This window comes from Gossypium hirsutum, chromosome D13 (assembly GCF_007990345.1).
Source record: "Gossypium hirsutum isolate 1008001.06 chromosome D13, Gossypium_hirsutum_v2.1, whole genome shotgun sequence".
Classification (NCBI taxonomy): domain Eukaryota; kingdom Viridiplantae; phylum Streptophyta; class Magnoliopsida; order Malvales; family Malvaceae; genus Gossypium; species Gossypium hirsutum.
Window position 1 is genome coordinate 61465519 of NC_053449.1, and position 22685 is coordinate 61488203.

Genomic DNA, 22685 nt, shown 5'->3' on the forward strand with positions numbered 1-22685 from the left:
AAATAATTTAAAATTATAAAATATTAAAAAAATTTAAAAATTTAGCATGAAGTATATATGGATTGTCATGTAGGCTATCATGTTCGAAAATTTAATGTTTTAGTTAGTATTTTCGTAATAAAAAAACAATTTGATTATTTTTGAAAGATTGATTGTCAATTTTGACTCTTTTTAAAATGTTGAGGGGCAAATTTAGCTCAAAAAATAAATAATAATTAAATTGATAAAAAAATTGTAAACATTGAGGGCTAAATTTATCATTATGCCTTTTTTTTAATATATAAAGGCAGTGGGGAGAGATGAGATTGTAATCCGTACAAACGGCGTCGTATTCGTCGGAGGCCTAAAAGCTATGGCCCAAAAGCAACTTCTCTCTAGCCCCTATCCAAATGGAATTTCCTACTACAATGCATCAACTCCTTTATCTTAATTACTTTATAAATGGGGTTTTAATCAATTACTTTATAAATTTTTTATTAATTGGCCATATTTAGTGCATTTGAATTTTGAAATATCTCCAAATCTTAAATAATTATTTTTAGATGTCACGATGCCTAAAATTACTCATAACCTCTCTCTAATCCATAAATAGGAGGATAATACGCTTTAGCACACTCGAACCCACGCCCTCCTGCATTGACAACAATATCCATAATAATCGAACTAAGATTCAATCAAGGTTTTTTTTTAATATTCTATTTGTATATATTAAGATGTCTTTTAAGTGTTATGCCTACTTTGATGGCTTATCTCTTAGCATTACAAAAATTGAAGCATATGATTCAAAGTTGAAGTAAGTTGTAAAGGATGGCATAACTTAAAATTAGTTAACACCTTACCTAATTATTACCTACAACATTAACTCTTAATATATTCTTATCAAAACATATCTAATATAATTTTTTTAATTAAAAGAAAACCAAAACTCTTTAATTTTAGATTTAATCTACAACTACGTGTTATCTAAATTTAAAATAAGTGTTAAATATAAACTGTTTTCAGATTTTTTTAATATATTCAATAATTTATATTGTTCTAAAATAGTCACTAAAGTTTTTGTTTGATACTTAAATTACATGTATTCAAATCTCGTTATTCTCATTCCTCCTCATTCGATATTGTAATAATACAAAAACATATGGTATATATATTTTTATTTTGCAATGTATCTATCGGAGTGAACTCTGTAACTAATCTTTTACATTTTGTAGGCCCATTAAGGGGATAGATGTTAGCCACGAGTTTTAAAGTTGTTTTATACCCAAGGCGAGAACCGAAACCTCGACCACTGGCTAAGGTAGGAAAAAAACATATGGTATATTTTAACATTCAATAAACTTTTTTTTCTTTCACTTGCTAGTTATTTTAATCGTATTTTTAAGATTTTTTTAACTCAATAATCCAATAAATAAATAAGCGGCATTGGATTACAATATAATTAATTATTATATTTATTATATTATAAAATAATTGTTTTAGTTCAATTGATAGGTGTATGGCATGGTTGTGGGTTTGATTCCCATAAATAATATTTTTTGCAAAAAAATAATAAAGTAAAACTGACCTTTTGGAGAAGAAAAGATAAAATGATATTTGTGAGAATTGACCACACAATCACCTAATTAAAAATATTATAGCAAACAATCTATTTCGATAATTAATTTATAAAATAACCTATTTTAATTTTTAATTATTTTTTTGAATTATTAGGGTAGAAGAAAACCTACTTTTAACTCCCTATAAGAAAAACCAAAAATATATAAAATTATCCGTCAAACATGGACTGAAGTGTTGTCTGAGAATATAGGATCTTTTACAGTGAAAGTGACAATTTGCCCTGAAGTTTGTGCCATGTGCTGCCTTATCTTTGAGCAGATCCAATGATGTAAAAAAAAAACCCAATTCCCTTTATTTTTGGATTTGAGAAAAAAATTATTATAATTTATTCGAATTACAGAATTTAGTCTGATTTTTATTCAGTTTTTGTTCAAGTTACAAGAACTAAAACCCCGCCGACAGTTTATAATTTTTTAATCAACAAATAATAAAAAGTTTTAGGCTAAATTACAGTATCCATCCCTACACTTTGATTAAATTTATATTTTAATCACCCAACTTTCAAATTTTACAATACCGTCATTAATATTATTGAATTACTACAAAATAATCACCCAATTGTTAAATGTTGTTAATGGGATAATGTTGATCTAATTTGGCATGTTAAAATCGCACATATTTATGAAAGAAAAAATCTTTTCCTTTTTATATATATATATATTTTTTTCATTTTTTAGTTCTTTCATTTTTTTTCTTCATCTTCTCTCCTTCCCAAACAAAACCCGAGTGACCGTTGCCTATCATCGATCGTCTCTCCAGCAACTCAGACCGTTTCCCACCGCTGGGATCCCTCAAGTACTCTCTGGATGTCTTCAAGTTCGTGGTTTGCCAAATATTAGTGACTTTTATTGTTGTTTTGGTTGTAATCTGGTTTGGTTTGAATAGGGAAAGTTTTGGGGTTTGCAAGTAGTGGTTTCTTCTGATGATGGTTGCCATGGTGGAGGAGAAGCTAGATGGGTTTGAATGAGTTCGAATGTGTGGGGACGAGTAACTTAGATTAACAAGGAAGAAGATGGAGCTTGGGACAATGAGTAGATGGTGATACAATGATGGCAGAGAAGGAGGAGGGGGAAAAAAAGCCGGTGGAGGTCGGCGATTAGCGGCGGCTAGGGCTTCAATTTGGGAAGGAGGAGAAGAAAAAAAAAGAAAAAGAAAGGAAAATAAAGAAAAAAGACAAAAGGTGAAGGATTAGTCACTAATTTAATATTAAAAAAGAAAAAAATAAATATATTTTTTAGATACGTCAGATAAACATGACCCACTAACGTCACTTAACACTAGGGTAATTATTTTATTAAATAATATAATATTGTTATTTATATCTAATGTAATGTTTATATATATTTTAATAAATATTTTTAAAATATACAATTTTAGTTATAGAATATATAAATAATAAATAAAAACAGAAAAATCTCAAAATTATGCAATTTTGATTCAATGTATAATTTATACATAAATTTTGATTTAGTATAATTATACATACAAAACTTTAATTGTAATTCAAATATATACATGAAACTTTAATTTTGATTTAATGATATATATTTAAAGAAATAAATATATCAACTTATTTTTATATTGGATAAATATAATTATTTGTATGTGCAAAGTGCAATATATAAATATAAAATGATGTTATGTTAATACTTATGTTAATAATACAAGAATTGAATCCAATCAAAATTACATTTATAAAATTACATAAAATCAAAATTTATATATAAAATTGCATATTAGACCAAAATTTATGTATAATTTTGAGATTTATCCCTATAACATAGTTATTAATAAATAATAGAGGTTATCAAAACAACATGGAAATAAAAATTATTGCTTAAATAATATGCCATCAAAATTATTTATCAAAATATTATGTTTTTTAAAAAACATTTTGGTAAATAATTTTGGTCATATTGAGAAATAATTATTATTTCCATGTTATTATTAAATGAAATTTTTTAAATAATTTGGTAATATTTTATAATTTTTTAAATTTAAGTGACTAAAATATATATTTATTAATAGTTTAATGACTTTGGGTATAATTTGCCCTAAATAAAATAGTTAGAGTAATCTTTAATTACAACATTACACCTAATGACAGCACAGTCCCATCCCGACCCTTTTCAAAATTAATTAATTAAAAATGAGGATGCATTTTATTAATTGGTGACAAGTAAAATGTCCAAATTCTGATCCAACAGACAACAGTTGTGTTGTCTCTCGCTCTTCATAGCTGGCACGACAAATTCCTTAATTTGCAAACCAACATTAAGAAAAATATATATACACGGAGACCGGGAGAATGTCCATATTTAGGTGGCACTTATTTTAATCAAATACTTAGGAAAATTAAATTTCATCAAATTTACCAAATTGCAATTTTATAACATCTAATTTAATGTCACTGCTTCTAACATAAATTCATCTGTTACAGAACTTCATGTGATAGCCTGATGATTAAGAGTATTCATTACATTAAGTGTGATCTACGTTTGAGCCGCATTAGTTGTGTTTGTTGTTCAGGCTTTACCATACTATTGTAATTCAATAACAACAAAAATTCATACGTTACAACCGCTGTCCTAGTTTCTAAAAAGAAAAAAAAAGATGTTTTTGTCGAGTTGGGATTGCCTCTATGGAATGAAATTTGCGAAGTTTGAAATTGACAAAATTTTCAATGAATCGATGTTGTTTTCGATGAGAATTTTGTTTTTCAATTTTGTCAAAAGTTTTAGTGTAAGGATGGATTTAGAAATTCTTTTAGTCCGGGTTGGGATTGAATTCTAAATTTTTAAGAGGTCAGATTATAATTTCATCATTGTTGAAAGGACTAAACATAATTCTTTTTCATTTTTGAGTGAGGTCAAAGTGTAACTTCACCATATATTAACTTAAATTTTCATTATTCATAAATGGACTAAATTGCATGATTGTCATTGGGGTCGACCCTGCTCGAGTGTCTAGAAAAGCAATAGGTAGTGGCGGACCCAAATATATGATTTAAAGGGGGTAGGGGCGAAGTCAAAAAATTTTTGGGGGGCCGAAATTAAATTATATATTTTTATAATAGTAAAAATACAATTTCATCATTTTAATAGCCTATATCTTTATAATTTTTAGAGGATTAAATCAATTTTTTATCATTTTAGAGGTTAAAGTGTAATTTTACTATTATTGATTTAAAATTTTAAAAATTATAAAAAAAACTAAATAATTTTTTTTTTCATTTTAGGTGGGTGAGGGTACCCTACCAGACCCTTAAATTCGCCCCTGGCAGCAGGATTTACAAAGTAAAAATATATTGTTGGAATAATTTAATTGGTTGATGGAAAAATCAGAATAATTTATAAAATTATTTATTAAATATGAAATTGGATGAGGGTATCAAATAATTGAATGTATTATTTGAATATTAGGTCATGGAATATATATATACCTAAAAATCTGATTAATACAAAAGATCTGATTAATATCTCCGACCATAAAATAAAACTAAATGAAATGTTTTAATGAAGAAAGCATCTTATGTTTAGTGTGAAGATGATGCTTCCCTGCATTTGTGGAGTTCTATATTTTTTTTCAAGTGTTTGTCATTTTCAAGGTTTCAATTTGGGAATTATGAAAATAATAAATAAAATAGTTATTTTTTATATTTACAATTGATTCGCACACTAAAAATAAAAAAAATGGCTAAATAAAAACTCGGGATTCAAATAAAACATGTATTATCATTTTAATATTATTTTGTTAAATGTTTTCCTACTTTATACAAAATAATATATATATTTATAATTATTCTCGTGAGTGAATTAATTAAAATTAGATTATATCACGTTTACGATGTGAGCGAATAAAATAGTAAAATTAAATGTTTGGAGTTCGTACAATTTTAAGTTTAAAAATTAATTTTATTTTTTATTAATTTTATACAAAAATATAAAAAAAATAAACCCTCATTTTGATATATTTCACTTTGTTAAAAGATGATTTTTTTAATAATTAGTAAATTTTCAACTGAGTTAGTGTACCGTTAACTTATGATAACAACTTGGTCAAAGGTATAGTATATGGAAAATTATTTCATATCCTACTTATGGAGAATTTTAAACTCCGCAAGCGTTGAGGGTTTGACATGTGATTTATAAGGTGTAATAAAAATATAATATATATATATATAAAAGCGACACTTGTCACACTTTCTACCCATTTGTAGAGTCTAAAAAATTTGTAATTTCGATATAAGGTGCAATTTAATATATAAATTTTGATTTGATCTTTAATTTTCATATTTTGTCAACTTTAATTTCAATACAATTTTGCACAATTTTTCATTTTGTCATACGGAAATTGTTATTGTAATATCCCTATACCCGGTTCGACTCAAGGAACTTGATATAAGAATATTACATTTGGTGCCAAAGTGATTTTGGCTAATCACTAATATGTTTGAACATTTAAAAAAAAAATTGTTATAACTTGTATTTTAGTCCCTACTACTTGGGACATACTTGATCTTCCTAAGTACATGTCATTCTATTCAAAATTTTAAACATACCCTCTTGACGCACTTGGAGATGCAATAAGATGGATGCTCAAAACCTCAATTACAACTCTTCAAAATCACCGTACCTAATCTGCGCATGGAAAACAAAACCGTACGCTAAATAAAACTCGGTGGTATTTCTATAATCCGAATAATTAGAGACAATAGATTACAAATGTATAATTGAAATATAAACATATATTAATATTTAAATATTATAACAACCATATCATATTTTATTTGTTTCACAAATATCTCAATTCTCATATTAGCTATATAAATAGCTTTTCACAATTTATTTCACATTTCATTAAACAATTGTATTATTCATTCCATATTCATTTCATGAGTATATAACTCATATATTCCATATATTTGCATCATATTTCACATTCTATTTTTAATTCACTATTTCACTTCCATTTCTCATACCGTGCCATTTCGATATCAATTATAAAACTTTATTATTCATTCCCTATTAACACGACTTGGACTCGAATGGATACGGATCCAACCAAAACACACCGGTTTGACACTCAGTGCCTCGTCGGATAATTCGAAGTAATAAATTGACACCTAATGTCTCATTGGCTAAACCAAAGTAAATTGGCACCCAGTGCCTCATCGAATTAATCCGAAGTAGTAAATTGACAACCAGTGTCTCATCGACTCGAAGTTGAAAAAATCCCTGAACTCTTCCAATCCTATGGCATGCCATCTATATCCGACTCAGTCCGATACAGTTAATAGGGTTCCAATTCACTTTTCAAATACAACCAATATTCAATATCAATTTTTTTTTATATAATCACATATACATACAAATTTAATTCAATTCAAATAATCAATACATTCATAATATATATCTATTCAATCAATTTCTATCAATTTAAAATCAATTCAATATTAAAATGCCAAATACTCACCTCAACCACTTACCATAAGTATTAAATCAAAATACAACAATTAATAACTAGATTCGGATTATAGAAATATAAACCGGAAATTTCGAGCTATTCCTCGTCGACTTTATCTTTTCCCTTTTTAGTCGAGGGTTCCGGTACGACTTTAGCTATAGAATTAAAACGATTGAAATTCACCAATACAACACAATTCAATCTCATATTTAATATTTCAATTTTTATTCAATATTTTCCTAAATTCCAATTTAGTCCTTAAACCGAGACTAACTTTATTTCTTTGCATTTAATTCTTTATTTTCATACAAATTCCACTTTAGACTAAATTTAACTCCCTATTTTTACTTAAATCCTTAAATTTCAAATTTTTCACAATTTAGTCCCTATTACTCAATATTTACAATTTTTTCTACAATTCAATCCTTTTTCATTTCTAACTTAAAAATCTATCAATTTAATCCCAATACTAAAATTATTCAACATAGATAACACTTAAAAACTCAATAATTTTTAAAATTTTGACATGAGTTGGGTAGTATTTAATACCAAGATTCCAAAAACATAAAAATTATAAGAAAATGGACTAAATTAATTAATCAATTAAACGTGGAACTTTGAAACCCTAGTTTCTCATTCCTTTCTTCCTTTTTCTTCCTGCTTCGTTTGTTCTTTGTTTCTTTTTCTTTTTCTTTTATTTCTTTGTTATATAATAAACTTATAAATATCTATCTTATGAACGCCTCATTTATAAGCAATGGCATAATTTCTTCATTGGTCCATTTAAATTTTCTTTAATCTTTAATTTAACTTTTACCCTATATACAATTTAGTCTTTTTACCTAATTACTCTTAATTCATGTAAATTCACCTAACTAAAACCTAATTAACCACACAACTAATTCGTAAATATTTATTAAATATTTACGAATCTGATTTACGAGAAGGGAGTCTAAAAAATACACTTTTCGACACCCGCGACTATCGAGTCGTTACAGTTAATATAATATTTTACTAACCTAAAAAAACAAATGAATAAATTAATTTGTTTTCAGATAGATTAAAAAATATAATATAATTTAAATTTATTTGTATTATTTTTGGTCTATTTTATTAAATAAATTTGACAAACTAAAATAGATCTCGTCAAGATTTAATAACATGACATTTTAAGATTATGAGATATTGTCACGTTTTTTAATTCTTAAAGATTCAAGTAATGATGATTAAATTTTTTTATTTGTTAAGTTTATGGATTTAATTGCATAGATGCCAAATTGAGGGACTAAATCGTAAACCGAATCAACAACAGCAAATTTCACTGTTTATCTGTCACACCATATTTGTCCCGCTCTCCCAACTCAACAGATCTGAATTTTCTATTATATCTTATAATAATAATAATAATAAAATACAGAAATCTTCATTTTCACACTTTGATTTTTAGCTTTTACACTGCAAAAACTTTTTTTTTCTGTATATAAACCCTCACTTGTCTCCCATTTTTCCTCACTGGGAAATTTTGTTCTTTACCATCGGTTTGCAGCTTCTCATTTCGTTTAGTTTGAAGGGTGGTTTTATTTACGTATGGGGGCTTCGATTTTGTCTGATTTCGGAGCCGAGATCCTGATCCCGGTTTGCGCCGTGATTGGGATTGCCTTTTCGCTCGTACAATGGGTTCTAGTTTCCAAAGTGAAGCTTTCTCCGGGTCGGGAGTCGGTGAACAATGGTTCGGGCGCCAAAAACGGGTACTCCGATTACCTTATTGAAGAAGAAGAAGGTCTTAATGACCATAGTGTTGTTCTTAAATGTGCTGAAATTCAAAGCGCCATTTCTGAAGGTTGTTGCTCTTTTTCACTTATTTTTTGATCTGGGGTTTCTGAAAGATTTATCCTTTTGAGCTTAGTTTGATTCTTTTGGGTGTCTGAAATACTTAACCGACAAGTTTAGAACTTTAGATCTTTGGTTTTCTCGTTGTGCTTTCTTTAATGTTTGGTTGATAGAGATTTTGGCTTGTCGGCATAAGATTTGGTGGTTTCGTGGATTATTTATATTGCAAGATATGAAAAACTAAAGCATGTGCAAGTTATCTTGATTATATGTATATACGTATGTGTATGTGATGTGTATGTGAGTGTATATGTATATGTATATGTACGTGGAAAAATGAAAAACTAAAGCATGTGGAAGCTATCTTGAGTATATGTATATGTATATGTATATGTATATGTATATGCGTATATGTATGTTTATGTGCATACACATGTAGTGTACATGTATATGTCTATGTGAGTGTGAGTGTATACATATATGTATTTAGATCCAATGCATTGTTCATTTCCTTCCAAGAAATGATTTTGTTACATAGGGTTATTGGTTTATATTTGCTTGCTCTGTTTATTGCTTTCCCTCTTGGTGCTAGCTAATTTTTGTATTTATGAGTTTACAGGAGCAACTTCGTTTCTTTTCACTGAGTATCAGTACGTTGGCATTTTCATGGTTGCTTTTGCAATCTTGATTTTCCTTTTCCTTGGCTCGGTAGAGGGTTTCAGTTCAAAGAGCCAGCCTTGCACGTACGACAAATCTAAAATTTGCAAGCCTGCTCTAGCCACAGCTGCATTCAGCACCATATCTTTCTTGCTTGGTGCCATCACTTCAGTTGTTTCTGGATTTCTCGGGATGAAAATCGCTACCTATGCAAACGCTAGAACCACCCTCGAGGCAAGGAAGGGAGTTGGAAAGGCATTTATAACCGCGTTTAGATCTGGTGCTGTCATGGGCTTTCTTCTTGCTGCAAATGGCCTTTTGGTGCTTTACATTGCCATCAACTTATTCAAACTTTATTACGGCGATGACTGGAGTGGTCTTTTCGAGGCAATCACTGGTTATGGGCTTGGAGGTTCATCCATGGCTCTTTTTGGCAGAGTTGGTGGAGGAATCTATACCAAAGCCGCTGATGTGGGTGCTGATCTTGTAGGGAAGGTGGAAAGGAACATTCCTGAGGATGACCCTAGAAACCCAGCTGTAAGTTCAGTACTTAGATTTTGGAAAAGTAAGTTGCGGTTTTTCCATTCGGATTGTCAACGAGTTGTTTCCTTGTTTTCAGGTGATTGCTGATAATGTTGGAGATAATGTTGGTGATATAGCTGGAATGGGATCTGATCTTTTTGGGTCCTATGCTGAATCATCTTGTGCTGCACTTGTTGTTGCTTCCATCTCTTCTTTTGGCATCAATCATGAATTGACTCCAATGTTATATCCTCTGATCATCAGTTCCGTTGGTATCATTGTTTGTTTAATCACAACCTTATTTGCAACTGATTTCTTTGAGATCAAGGCTGTTAAGGAAATCGAGCCATCATTGAAGCGGCAACTCATAATTTCGACTGTTCTCATGACTATTGGAATCGGGATTGTTAGTTGGATAGCTCTTCCATCTTCCTTTACTATTTTCAATTTCGGAGACCAGAAAGCTGTGAAGAACTGGTAAGCCTTTTATTTACCGAAATATATCAAAAGTTGTGCTTTACTAGAAGTCTAGAACAACCGTGTAACATCGAGTTTCTTTGCAGGCAACTATTCTTATGTGTTGCTGTTGGTCTTTGGGCCGGCCTAATTATCGGTTTCGTAACTGAGTACTATACTAGCAATGCATACAGGTAACAGTCAATGGCATTATTTTTTCTCCTCGGGTCATCCTTAGTCTCGTCATTGATTTTAACACTATCTTTGTTTTCTCTTGCAGCCCTGTACAAGATGTCGCTGATTCCTGCAGGACTGGAGCTGCTACTAACGTTATTTTTGGCCTTGCATTGGGTTACAAGTCTTGCATTATTCCTATTTTTGCTATTGCAATCAGCATTTTCGTTAGTTTTAGCTTTGCTGCTATGTATGGCATTGCTGTTGCTGCCCTTGGAATGCTGAGCACCATAGCTACCGGGTTGGCTATTGATGCTTATGGTCCCATCAGCGATAATGCCGGAGGCATTGCTGAGATGGCTGGCATGAGCCACAGAATACGGGAGAGAACTGATGCTCTTGATGCTGCAGGCAACACCACTGCTGCTATCGGAAAGGTTTCATCTTGTTTTCGCTTAAGCATGACACTTATTTCTTCTTTTATATCAGTTTGGCATAACAAGTTTGTGTTGCATTTTCAGGGTTTCGCCATTGGTTCAGCAGCACTGGTTTCCCTTGCTCTCTTTGGTGCCTTTGTGAGCCGAGCTGCTATCTCAACTGTCGATGTATTGACCCCTAAAGTTTTTATCGGTTTGCTTGTTGGGGCAATGCTTCCTTATTGGTTCTCTGCTATGACCATGAAGAGTGTGGGAAGTGCAGCTTTGAAGATGGTCGAGGAAGTGCGCAGACAGTTCAACACAATCCCTGGTCTCATGGAGGGCACCACTAAGCCCGACTACGCTACCTGTGTTAAGATCTCTACTGATGCTTCCATCAAAGAAATGATCCCACCGGGTGCTCTTGTCATGCTCACACCCCTTGTTGTTTGGATCTTTTTCGGCGTGGAAACTCTTTCCGGTGTCCTCGCTGGATCTCTCGTCTCAGGTGTTCAGGTAATATAAAAACAATATGATTTAGAATTGAATGTTAAATTCTCAGGATATCAACAATATGTCTTGGTAATATTTGCAGATCGCTATCTCTGCATCCAACACGGGGGGCGCTTGGGACAACGCCAAGAAGTACATCGAGGTATCTTCGATTTGGCCGATTTAAGATTGAGCTTAACGAAAAGTAATCTTGGAATATTTACACTCTTGATTTCGTTGTAAAATGCAGGCTGGTGCTTCAACACATGCAAAATCTCTTGGCCCCAAAGGTTCAGATCCACACAAGGCAGCTGTTATAGGCGACACCATCGGTGACCCTTTAAAGGATACATCCGGGCCATCGTTGAACATCCTCATCAAGCTAATGGCAGTCGAATCACTCGTCTTCGCTCCCTTCTTCGCTACACATGGTGGACTGCTTTTCAAGTTATTTTGAGTGAAGGTCAACAAAAAGTAAACAGCTAATGGTCCGTCCACCCATTGCAGACTCTCTCAATTGATCCATTTGAATCTGTAGAACATTTTGAGTTGCCATATTCTCTTTAAAAAGGTTAAATCGGCATTGAAAAATTTTCCCTTGGTAAAAGGGTTGACAAAATAACTTTGATGATGATGATAATGGTCAACCTAGAAATGAGTTAAAAATGGCCCCTTTTTTTATTGCGGTTATTATTATTATTATTTGTCTCTCTTTACCCTTTCCCTTTCCCTTTCCCTTTCGTTGTTCTAATATGCATGGCTTTGAAGTTTGAACAATTATCAAGAATGGATTATTGAACATTGGTGAAAAAAAATGTAAAAAAGTTTGGCTTTTTTGTATTCAAAATATTTAAAGTTCTATTTTTTTATAATTAATGTTTATTAAAAAAAAAAGCGAATCAAAACATGTCGGGGATATGGATGATACGGTGGTTGTTGGCCACATTGACTCTAGTTCATCAGGGCAAAAAATTGTAATTCTTTTATAAAAATCGTAAAAAATGTTTAAAAATAGTAAAATTATTTAAATTATTAAAAGAACTAAATATTGTAAAAACTTAAATATTGAATAATTATTAAATGTTATAAAAAATATTTTAAAATTGTAAAAAAATTATTAAAAATAATAAAATATTAATTAAATTTTTAAAAAATTGTAAATAATTAACAAATCAAATAATTCTTCTTCTTCAATTTTCTCTACAAATTCCAAAAGAATACAAAGAAAATTTCTATATTGTCATCTACTTTCTTTCTTGAAACAATAATAACATATGATTCAATTAAAAAATTTAAAAAATTATTTAAAAATTGTGAAATTGCTAACCAAATGCCATCGGTTCACAATTTTCAAATATATTTTTACAATTTTTTTAATAATTTTCACAAATTTTAATAATTTTAATAAATTTAATAAATTTTAAATAAAGTTCTATATTTTGATCCAATGGGCTGTTTTGTTATTTAAATTGCATTTAAATACAAAACAGATTTCTAAATTTATTGAATCAAACTCGACCTTACAAACTCATATATTTGTAAATGGCTTCAAATTCCAAAATTGATACGGTTGATCATCATAAAAACTTAAATCCAATCCGGATTTGTCGACGGCTACCAAGCACACACCTAAGACCCCGCGCATCTCCATTGAAGGAACTTATTGAGAGAATCAAAATTAAACCTTGGATCATCAAAAATTGAAAATTAATGCAAAAAAAAAAATTGTTTTTAATTGTTGGATTTTGAGAGATGTCGTCGGAGATCAAGGTGGTGGAAAAGGTTCAACCTTTGAAGCAATTGGGTGGTGTCGTAACGAATGGAAATGGAAATGGTCAAGGGTACAATGGGGTTGTTGGTGATTATGCTTATTATGCCAGCTTAAGGAACGATGTGTATTGCGCTGCTGCTTATGGGGATTTGGGGAGGCTACGTATGTTGGTTGAGTACCTGGGTTTTTCTCTTAAAGAACGTGATGCCCTTGGTTACTATGCCCTCCAATGGGCTGCGTTGAATAATAGAACCGACATTACCCAGTATATCATAGAGGTTCCTTTTTTTTTTAATCTTTTTTTCTTTCTTTTGTGGTTGTTTGATGGATTTGCTGAATTGGGTTTTTGGCTAAGAGTTGGAAAATTTTCATTTTGAGAATTCGAGTGTATTGGGTTTATTTATTTGGTATCTAATATTATGGAAAAAGAAATTCTTTAGAAGGTTCTTTGAATTGTGTTTTAATGGGAATGCTGAATTGATATTGGGAATACATGCTTTTGAGCTTTGGCCATGAAATTTAGGGTTGTTTTGGCATTTTTTAAGGTTTAGTTCTGAGATTGTTGGTCTTGAAGTTTTCGTTGATATATATACACACGCATATTTCTTTTGAAGGTTTGTTGAATTGAGTTTTAATGGGAATGCTGAATTGGATTTAGGGAATGCATGTTTTTGAGCTTTGGCCATGATTTTTAGGGTTGTTTTGGCATTTTAAGGTTTAGTTGTGACTTGTTACATGTTGGTCTTGAAGTTTTCATTGGATTAAATTTGAATTAGTTGTGTGTGTGTATATATATAATATTTCTCTTGAAGGATTATTGAATTGTGTTTTAATGAGCCATGGTATTTTAGGTTGATTTGGCATTTTAAGGTTTAGTTGTGGCATGTTAGTTTTGAGTTTTTCATTGGATTAAGCTCGACTATATTGAGTAGTTTCTGGGTTGTCTCGATTTACTAGCATGGTGGAGATGTAAATGCAAAAGATCAAAGCGGGCAGACAGCCTTGCACTGGAGTGCAGTGCGAGGTTTGATACAAGTTGCCGAGGTTTTACTCCAAGGGGGTGCTTGGGTGGATGCTGCTGACGTAAATGGCTATCGGGTTAGATTTTCTTTCAATGTGGTTGAATTTAATGCAGTTAGTGTAACACGTGAAACATCACATATATGGCCATTGGATTTAAAGTCTGACCATATTGGACAGCAACATTGTCATCTGCATCATACGCAAGACAGTGGGTTTCAATTCCTAATTTAATGCTTCTTTTACAATTTGATCGTGGGATGATTATCAAGTGCTCAAATCGATTATATTTCTTTTATTTCAATCTCTGGATGAATGCATACTTATTATTTTTTTGTAATTTTCGGCAGATAACACATGTTGCTACACAATATGGTCAGACTGCTTTTCTCTATTATGTTGTTTCAAAATGGAATGCTGACCCTGATGTTCCCGATAACGAGGGGCGGAGTCCTTTGCACTGGTACATGTTCACTTGAACGGTCTAAAGATAATGCACTTTGGTGCCATTGATTCTTTTTTATCGATTTTGTTTTGCCTAGAAATTGGTTGATTATGGTAATGAAGTTTTACGAGTGTTAAGTCTGTTATTTTTATTCTGATTTCCTTTCATTATGGATAACACTAGGGCTGCTTATAAAGGTTTTATGGATTGCATTCGTCTCCTTTTGTATCTCGATGCAAATAGAGGATGTCAAGACAGAGAGGGTAATTTTCTGATTCTCAGACTGAAAGTGCGATTTCGCTTGGTTAACCATGATTCGTGCATAATTTTACTTGGTTAACCATGATTCATCTTTATTTTAGGTTGTACTCCACTTCATTGGGCAGCTATTAAGGGTAATCTAGAAGCTTGCACGCTCTTACTACAGGGTAGCCAGGAAGGCTTAGCGGTCACTGATAATTCTGGCCTTACACCTGCACAGCTTGCTTCCGAAAAGAACCACAGAAAAATTGCTTTTTTACTTGTAGGTTCCATACTATTTTAACTTGGTTAATGAATTTTCTTTGATGAATAGTTCGTTATATATTTTATTTGTTTCTATATTCAATCTGTATTGTTTTCCTTAAACACCAAACTCGCAGGGAAATACTCGAAGGTTGCATGAATATCGATCTAATAGGAACAGCTGTCTTGGGAAACTTCCAAAATTAGGACTTGCGCCAGTTCTTTGCTGCGTTATCGTGGTACATCTGACGACCTATATTCATTCCGTCATAATGGGTGCGTCTCTTGATCTCTTCATGACAATGTTGCTCCAAGTACCCTTTACGGCTCATGTTTGGACATGATTATGGGGATATGACACTCATACTCGAGTCCAAGTAACATATCTTCATGAAAGTTAATTGTGCCATACCATCAAAACCGTACCTATCTCTGTCTCTATATTACCTTTTTATTTGTGGCTTTGGACATTCATTGCAGCATCAAATTTGCCGAAATTGACAGCTGGATTTGGCATTCTTGCATGGTTGGGTGTTTTCCTATCATCTGCTGGTTTGATTTGGTTTTATAGGTGTAGCAGGTATATTCTTTTACATGGACATTACTTAAGAATCTAAAAGAAAATCTGGGATAAATTATCAAAAGTGAAATGCATTTTGTCATTCCTTTTCTTTTTCCTTCTGCAGCAAGGATCCGGGTTACATCAAGATGAATGTCTCTGATCATCAAAATTTGAAAGATGTGCGTTCAGTTATAAAATCTGGGATATATTTTGTTTCTTCAAATCCTATACGTAGAACATTTTAAATGATTTTATACAGTTTCTCACTATAGAACATTTATCTTGTATGTTCTGCTAGGAACCCTTACTGAAAATTGAGGCAAATCATCCTGCTTTGCTAGCTGGGAATTGGTCTCAGCTTTGCACGACATGCAAGGTGCTTGCCGAATCTAGTCTTTTTGTCTATATGTTAGTCGTTTGATAATTTCCGCTTTCTCTGATTCATTTTGTTATGTTATTTTATAATATCATCAGATTATCAAGCCTCTTCGTGCAAAACACTGCTCCACTTGTGATCGTTGTGTCGAACAATTTGACCATCATTGCCCTTGGGTATCAAATTGTGTTGGCAAGGTAGGGACTTGAATGCTCATGACATTGCTCTCCAAAAATATAGAAAATACGGGTGAAGTGCAATGGCGGGTTGGTTACAAACTTACGGTCATGCCTATAGGTCGAATTTCCCATTCGGAAAGAGAATAATATTTAATTATTGATGAGTTTCTTTTGGTATCTTGTGATGCAGAAAAACAAATGGGATTTTTTTCTTTTCATTGTTTTAGAAGTCATGGCGATGGTGATTACCGGTGTAGTTGCTATGACACGTATGTCATTTAATCAAATTCCAAGTTCAAACTATTTCCCAATGTTAGCATAGTAAACATTTTCCTCCCTGGATGTTGTACAAATGTGTTATTGTCATGTATACAGGAATCTTGACGGATCCAATGGCTCCAGCAGGGTTTTCACCGATGTTTAGCCATGCTAGTACTCATCATATTGGTGCACTAACATTTTTGATAATGGATATTTTCTACTTCTTTGGAGCGTCAGCATTAGTTGTTTCACAGGCTACTCAGGTATGACTTGAGGTTTTATGATCCGTAGTTGTCTTTTGCATATCTAACTTCTTTGGGCATGAATAAATTGCAACAGATATCTCGGAATATAACGACGAATGAAATGGCGAATATCATGCGGTATAGCTACCTTAGGGGTGCCGATGGTCAACTTAGAAATCCATATGATCATGGATGCTGGAAAAACTGCTCCGATTTCATGATCAACGGCTACAATGAAGATGTGCCAATTGCTGAAGATTCAGCAAATTCTGAAGAAACTGGGATGATACAAATACCAAGGGATTCAAACTTGCAAAACAGCAATTCACATGCTCCGACGGACAGAAACGGCCATATAGCTGTACATGTAAATTCTAGCAACATCAATGCACATCATGGCCCTGTTCATTCTTTAGTGCAGCCACGTTAACCATACCTGAATCAGAAACTGAGAGCCGAGCCTTTGTGATCAGGTCTTGGTAACAGATGGAATTGTACCCATACCGCTGCATCATCACGATATTCATATCCAGGTAAGTTGAAACTGATGTCACAAACTTCTCTCGATCAATCAGTTGCTCATCCTTTGTGATCCGAGGTTATGGGTCTAATTCTTCCGATTTGTCTCATTTTTTCAATGGTTTTTGCAATCCGGGGCTCGGTTTAGGGGGCTCGGTTTAGTGTGCTTGAACGTTGAAAGTAATCCGAAACGTTTCGGGTCGAATTGATGTTGTAAATAGTTTCATTCGTTTATTTATTATTAATAAAATGATTATCATTCAAATATTGATTAGGTAATGCCTATTACTATCTTCCTAATAATTCTAAAACATATATATTTTGAGATTAGTGTACAAATATATTTGATTTAAATAACAATAAATTAGAGTTTTAGTTTAATTGGAGCAGAAACTTCCACCTATAAATAACAAATCAATCAATTAAATAAGCAAACATCAATGTATAAATCATTACAACTAAAGAATGGATTCACTGTGTATATGTATGTATGTATGTATATATATATTCTGCTTCTTTGAGGGTTGAAGCTGATGAAGGCAAATGCAGAAACCTACCATCAAATATGAAATCACTGCGGCTGCTTCATGTCATCCCCAATCCTGACATGAACATCTATGGATATAATTTCGAACCTATTTCTTGACAAAAGGAATCAATCAGATGCTTCAATAACTATGAGTCTACGACAGTCTATCTGAATCTGAAAAGGCTGATGCTCAATCCGAACGAAAAATCAAAAGAAAAACCTGCGGAGGAAACGACCCAAGGTTATATGGATTACGACAGGTTTTGATTGCATAGTCAATTGCCAAATACTCCAAAAGTATCAATCAGCTTACCTAAAAGACCTTGGGATTATAAATCTCACTTCGAAACAGCAAGCAACTCATGCATGATAATTTTTCGAAACTTGCCGTTGAACTAATGGTTCTAGTCGGAATGAAGGAATTCTGCTCTGCCACTTTTTGGCTTCGTAAGTCTCATTCCATGCCTGCATTATCTCATCAATTGTAAACCCTAAACCTGCAAAACCGAAAGGATAAGTTATGCCTCTAAGGTTGATGCGTTGCTAATGTGGAGTTACGAATTTTCTAGCAATTAGTTACCTTCCGGTGCGTTGTTATTTGAGCAATGGTTCTTTACCATAACGGCTATATCCATAGTTGAAGCTCCAGCAAGTTCAAATTTCTCAACAGCCACTTCCAAACATTCTTGCCAAAGAGGTAACCCTAGTTTGAATTCCATGATCGAGCGTTCGTAAAGAATGGCACCCCATAAAACATTTATCTGAGCACTCATTGTGAAAGCCTGCTCTGCAACCTCGTCTGCCGATATATCTTTGAATAAACCATCCAATCCCATTATTTGATTTTGTTCCTCATTCGGTTTGGAAAGCTCACGTAGGCCTTGCACTTGTAATTCCTCCCACATCAGCATGCCCTTTTCCATGTTTTCCTCAGCATTGTTATAAAGTTGCAGGACTTTCTTGGAAGGCCAAGTTTCAAGATTAACATTGTTGCTAATTGCATAAGACCAAGAAAGCTTTGCCTGTTCAAACTGTTGTTGCCCAAGAGCTAGAAGAGCTTCGTAAAAATCAGGTTTGATCCTCAGTGCTTCCTCGTAACTCTTACTTGCTTTGGTATATTCTAATTGCGCCCAATCATAGGTAGTTTTGATCTGCTTGAGTACAGATTCTCTCGAGCCATTGTTCGTGAAGTACACCCTCTTCTTCACCCGGGACATATGAACATTTCCCCAGTTGAACAATGCTAATGCAGTCATCTCTCGGAATTTCTCAGCTGCGCTGCCGAAATGATGCTGAGCCTCTTCGCTTGTAACTGTATCCTCCATGGCCTCGGAATATGGCTTCATACCAAGTTCATGAAGATTCAAGTATGCATCTGAATCAAAACCAACATGGTTCTTGAACAGTCGGGCAAACTCGATTATCCAGTCATCGATGCAACATGAATCTTGTCTTGCTTCCATAGCCTTTCCAGCTTCCCCATTCTCAAGATTGTGAACTTCCTCATGCTTGAATCTTTCAAAGAATGGATCCTGGTCGGAATTTACTTCTACAACATACAGCCTCATGGAACCCCGTGATACTGCTGATATTTCAGCCAATCTCAGTTCTTCACCACTCGTGATTGTAACTAAATCGCCTTCTTCGTCTCTGTATTTGACAAGAACTGCTCTCGAGCTAGGAAATCGATCATGAATAATTTCCCTTAGTTGCACAAGGCTGCAATTAAGTGGCAACCGAGTGCATCTTATATCTTCACCGAAAATCAACTTCACATTCTTCTTTGATTCTTCTTCCATTTTACTACTGATTATCTCCTCTACGACCCGTTTATCCTCGGCCTTCTTTTCATTCATATTTTCATCAACCTTCTTCTCCTGAATTTGGCCCACACGAGCTTTATCAATCTTCTTGTTCTTCTTCTTGGTTTTCTCTTTAACAACTTTTGAAGCACTAGGATGTTCAACGTATTCCGGAGGCAATTCAATCACGGTATGATTCACCTGTAACCCTCTTTTCTCAAGTGTACTTTGTACTCTTTCTGAAATCTCCAACGCCATAACATTATTTGGTTCCATGTTCAAAACCGTATTAACATCTCTAAACGCTAATTCCAACCGATTCAAAGCCTCGTAACACCTTGCCCTCTTTAGTAACGCTTTACTATAATTCGGTGTTACCTCTAAAGCCAAATTACATTCACGAATCGCCCTAGGGTACTCACTCGATCCCATCTGCATATAACAGGCAGCCATATTGCTCCTTAGATGGCATACATCCATGTGATTCTTCGGAAGCAATTCGAGCGCCTTTTCGTATTTCACCATTGCCCCTTCATGATCCCTCCTCTGAAACAGTTTGTTCCCTTCTTCCTTCAATTCTCGAGACATCGATACGAAGACCGCCAAGTCTGAATCATTCCGTTTAGGACTAGTAACATTACTATGAACTGCTTTTCCTGTTTGCTTCTTGTTCTTTACACTATGCTTCCCCATTGCAAATCCAAACAATTTCTATATATGGATATATATAAACCCTATATCCTAAATCCAATTACCCTGAAATCACTAACCCAAAAACCAAGTAATTGACAAACAACTATAAAGAAAGATTTAAAGGTCTTAGGCACCTAAAACAATAAAAACCCAGAAATTATTTCCAAACAAAACCTTAAAATTAGGGTTTCAATCCACAAAAAAAACTCCAAAAACTTAAAATTCTAACTCTAAGGTAAAATGGGAATTTTCCCTTACCACAATGCAAAATATGAATCACCCAAAAATGAAAATACTAAAAATAAAAGAAAAAATATTATCTTTTATCCCCTCCAAATCAGGAATTGTCACACTTTAAAACAAAGAATTAACAAATCCCAATTCAGAGAGAAACAAAACAATCTCTAAATCCCTCAACTTCAGCAAAAAAAAAAAAAGAAGAAGACCTTTATTCAAAAGAAAAAGAAAAAAAAAGAATAAAATTTCAAGGCGAAAGATAGAGAAAGACTTATCCGGGAAATGAAGTGAAGAATGGGGTATGGAAATTTTCCTGGAAAATTAAAAAAAAAAGATTATATCTTTTAATGAGAAAATGGGGTATTATGCAAAGGAGAAAAGAATATGGAACCCATATAAAGAAACAAACCAACCAAACGTTTCTCTTTTTGTTTCTAATTAGAGGCTGGCGAAAAAGGGTTTATCATATTTCTAATTTGTCCTTAAATTACAAATTTTTAATTTTAAAATATATAAAAGAAAGGTATTTGTGTTTTTTTTCAACAGAATCATAGGTTTTGAAAGTAGAGAAAATATTGTATGAAATTATGATTTTACTTATGATAAATAATATATATTTTTATTTTTAGTATTTTTAGTTAAATTTAAATTTTTTCAGGAGAAAAATTTTAATTTATCATTTTTTTTTGAAAAGGGATAAAAATAACGTGAAATTACAATTTCATAGATATCTTCTCTTGAAAGTATCATATATATATATTTACATAATACTTAAAATTAGGTGTAGTCTCTACTAATTTACAATTAGCATGATAATGCATTTTTATGTACTCGAATCCATATCCTCTTGTATTGACAAAAACATACGTATCAACATTTATATTTTTTTTATTTAAATATTTATGAAACTAATCATTTAGCTTTGATTATATCATTTTTAGTGTTAAAAAGCATCTTTTTCATTAGCATTGTACTTAATAACACTTAAAGATCTATGATTACCATTTTTTTAATATGAAGATCATTGATTAAGTACTTAATGTTGATATAATCATCAAAGTAATAATGTATGTCATGATTTCTTTGGGCTTAAATGTGTAACTATAAAAAAAAATCATTAAATGTATTTTGTTAATTGTACTTAAACATATATTGTTATGTATTTTTTTATATTTATTGATTAATTATATTGTATTTCATAAAGTTTTTTAATGAGGTGGTGTTATCTATTAATCAGGTCTCAACTCAGTTAATGAAATTACTTTAATGTCCCTTCACATTTAAAATAAATCATATTATTTGAAGTTACTTTAATTTTTTTATTTTAAAAAAACCAATAAAAATATGTAATAAGATTTGAACCCGCACAAACTAATTTTATAATACATTTAATTTACCACTCAACCAAACTTTCATTTTGATATATTTTATACATTTCTATTTTAATTTGTACAGTTTATTATTTCCATCAACTGTGTATATAATTAATTTAATATCGTAACAACAAGTTTAACAAAAAAAATAGTGTTAACAGACTAACAGTTAGACTTGAATTTTAAAATCTGAAAAATAAAAGGATTAAATTTTTAAAAATACAAGTACAAAGGTTAAATTTCTAATATTATAAAAGTACAGGGACTATAAGCACATTTTAACCTAATAATTAACTGTAAGGCAATTTTGGAAGGCAAGTTTGGGCAAGTGGCAAACTGCTTATAAACGGCAAGACAGCTGTTGTCGGCAACTCAGATCAGATCAGATCCAAGTCCTTATTTTTTCAGCTTTTGTTCGTTAACATTGGTGTGTGTGTATCGGTGTCTTAAGATTAACGTGTCATCTTGTCGGGAAAAAAAGTTGTAATAAAAGATTCCAACAAAACGTGATATTAACTATTCATCTTCAGCCCCCACAT

At 32.3% G+C, this 22685-nt stretch overlaps 3 protein-coding genes across 3 annotated transcripts; 2 read left to right on the plus strand and 1 right to left on the minus strand.

Moving 5' to 3' along the window:
- The first annotated feature begins 8441 nt into the window (after positions 1-8441).
- LOC121225237 (pyrophosphate-energized vacuolar membrane proton pump) lies at positions 8442-12311 on the plus strand. Its single transcript, XM_041109458.1, has 8 exons — positions 8442-8923; positions 9533-10107; positions 10190-10569; positions 10656-10742; positions 10829-11159; positions 11244-11654; positions 11734-11793; positions 11881-12311. Exons 1-8 carry the CDS (start codon positions 8671-8673, stop codon positions 12085-12087), a joined length of 2304 nt encoding a protein of 767 aa, XP_040965392.1. The 5' UTR covers positions 8442-8670; the 3' UTR covers positions 12088-12311.
- Positions 12312-13135: 824 nt separating this feature from the next.
- On the plus strand, positions 13136-18263 carry LOC107942951 (protein S-acyltransferase 24). The gene is made up of 13 exons (XM_041109459.1): positions 13136-13679; positions 14359-14499; positions 14772-14884; positions 15050-15129; positions 15229-15389; positions 15508-15646; positions 15851-15950; positions 16057-16111; positions 16231-16308; positions 16407-16505; positions 16678-16756; positions 16863-17011; positions 17088-18263. The coding sequence occupies exons 1-13, from the start codon at positions 13383-13385 to the stop codon at positions 17421-17423; spliced, it is 1827 nt and encodes a 608-aa protein (XP_040965393.1). The 5' UTR covers positions 13136-13382; the 3' UTR covers positions 17424-18263.
- On the minus strand, positions 17916-21240 carry LOC107942950 (protein PHOX1). Its single transcript, XM_016876686.2, has 3 exons — positions 18622-21240; positions 18355-18538; positions 17916-18261 (listed from the first exon to the last, which is right to left on the minus strand). The coding sequence occupies exons 1-2, from the start codon at positions 20534-20536 to the stop codon at positions 18402-18404; spliced, it is 2052 nt and encodes a 683-aa protein (XP_016732175.2). The 5' UTR covers positions 20537-21240; the 3' UTR covers positions 17916-18261; positions 18355-18401.
- Positions 21241-22685: the final 1445 nt, after the last annotated feature.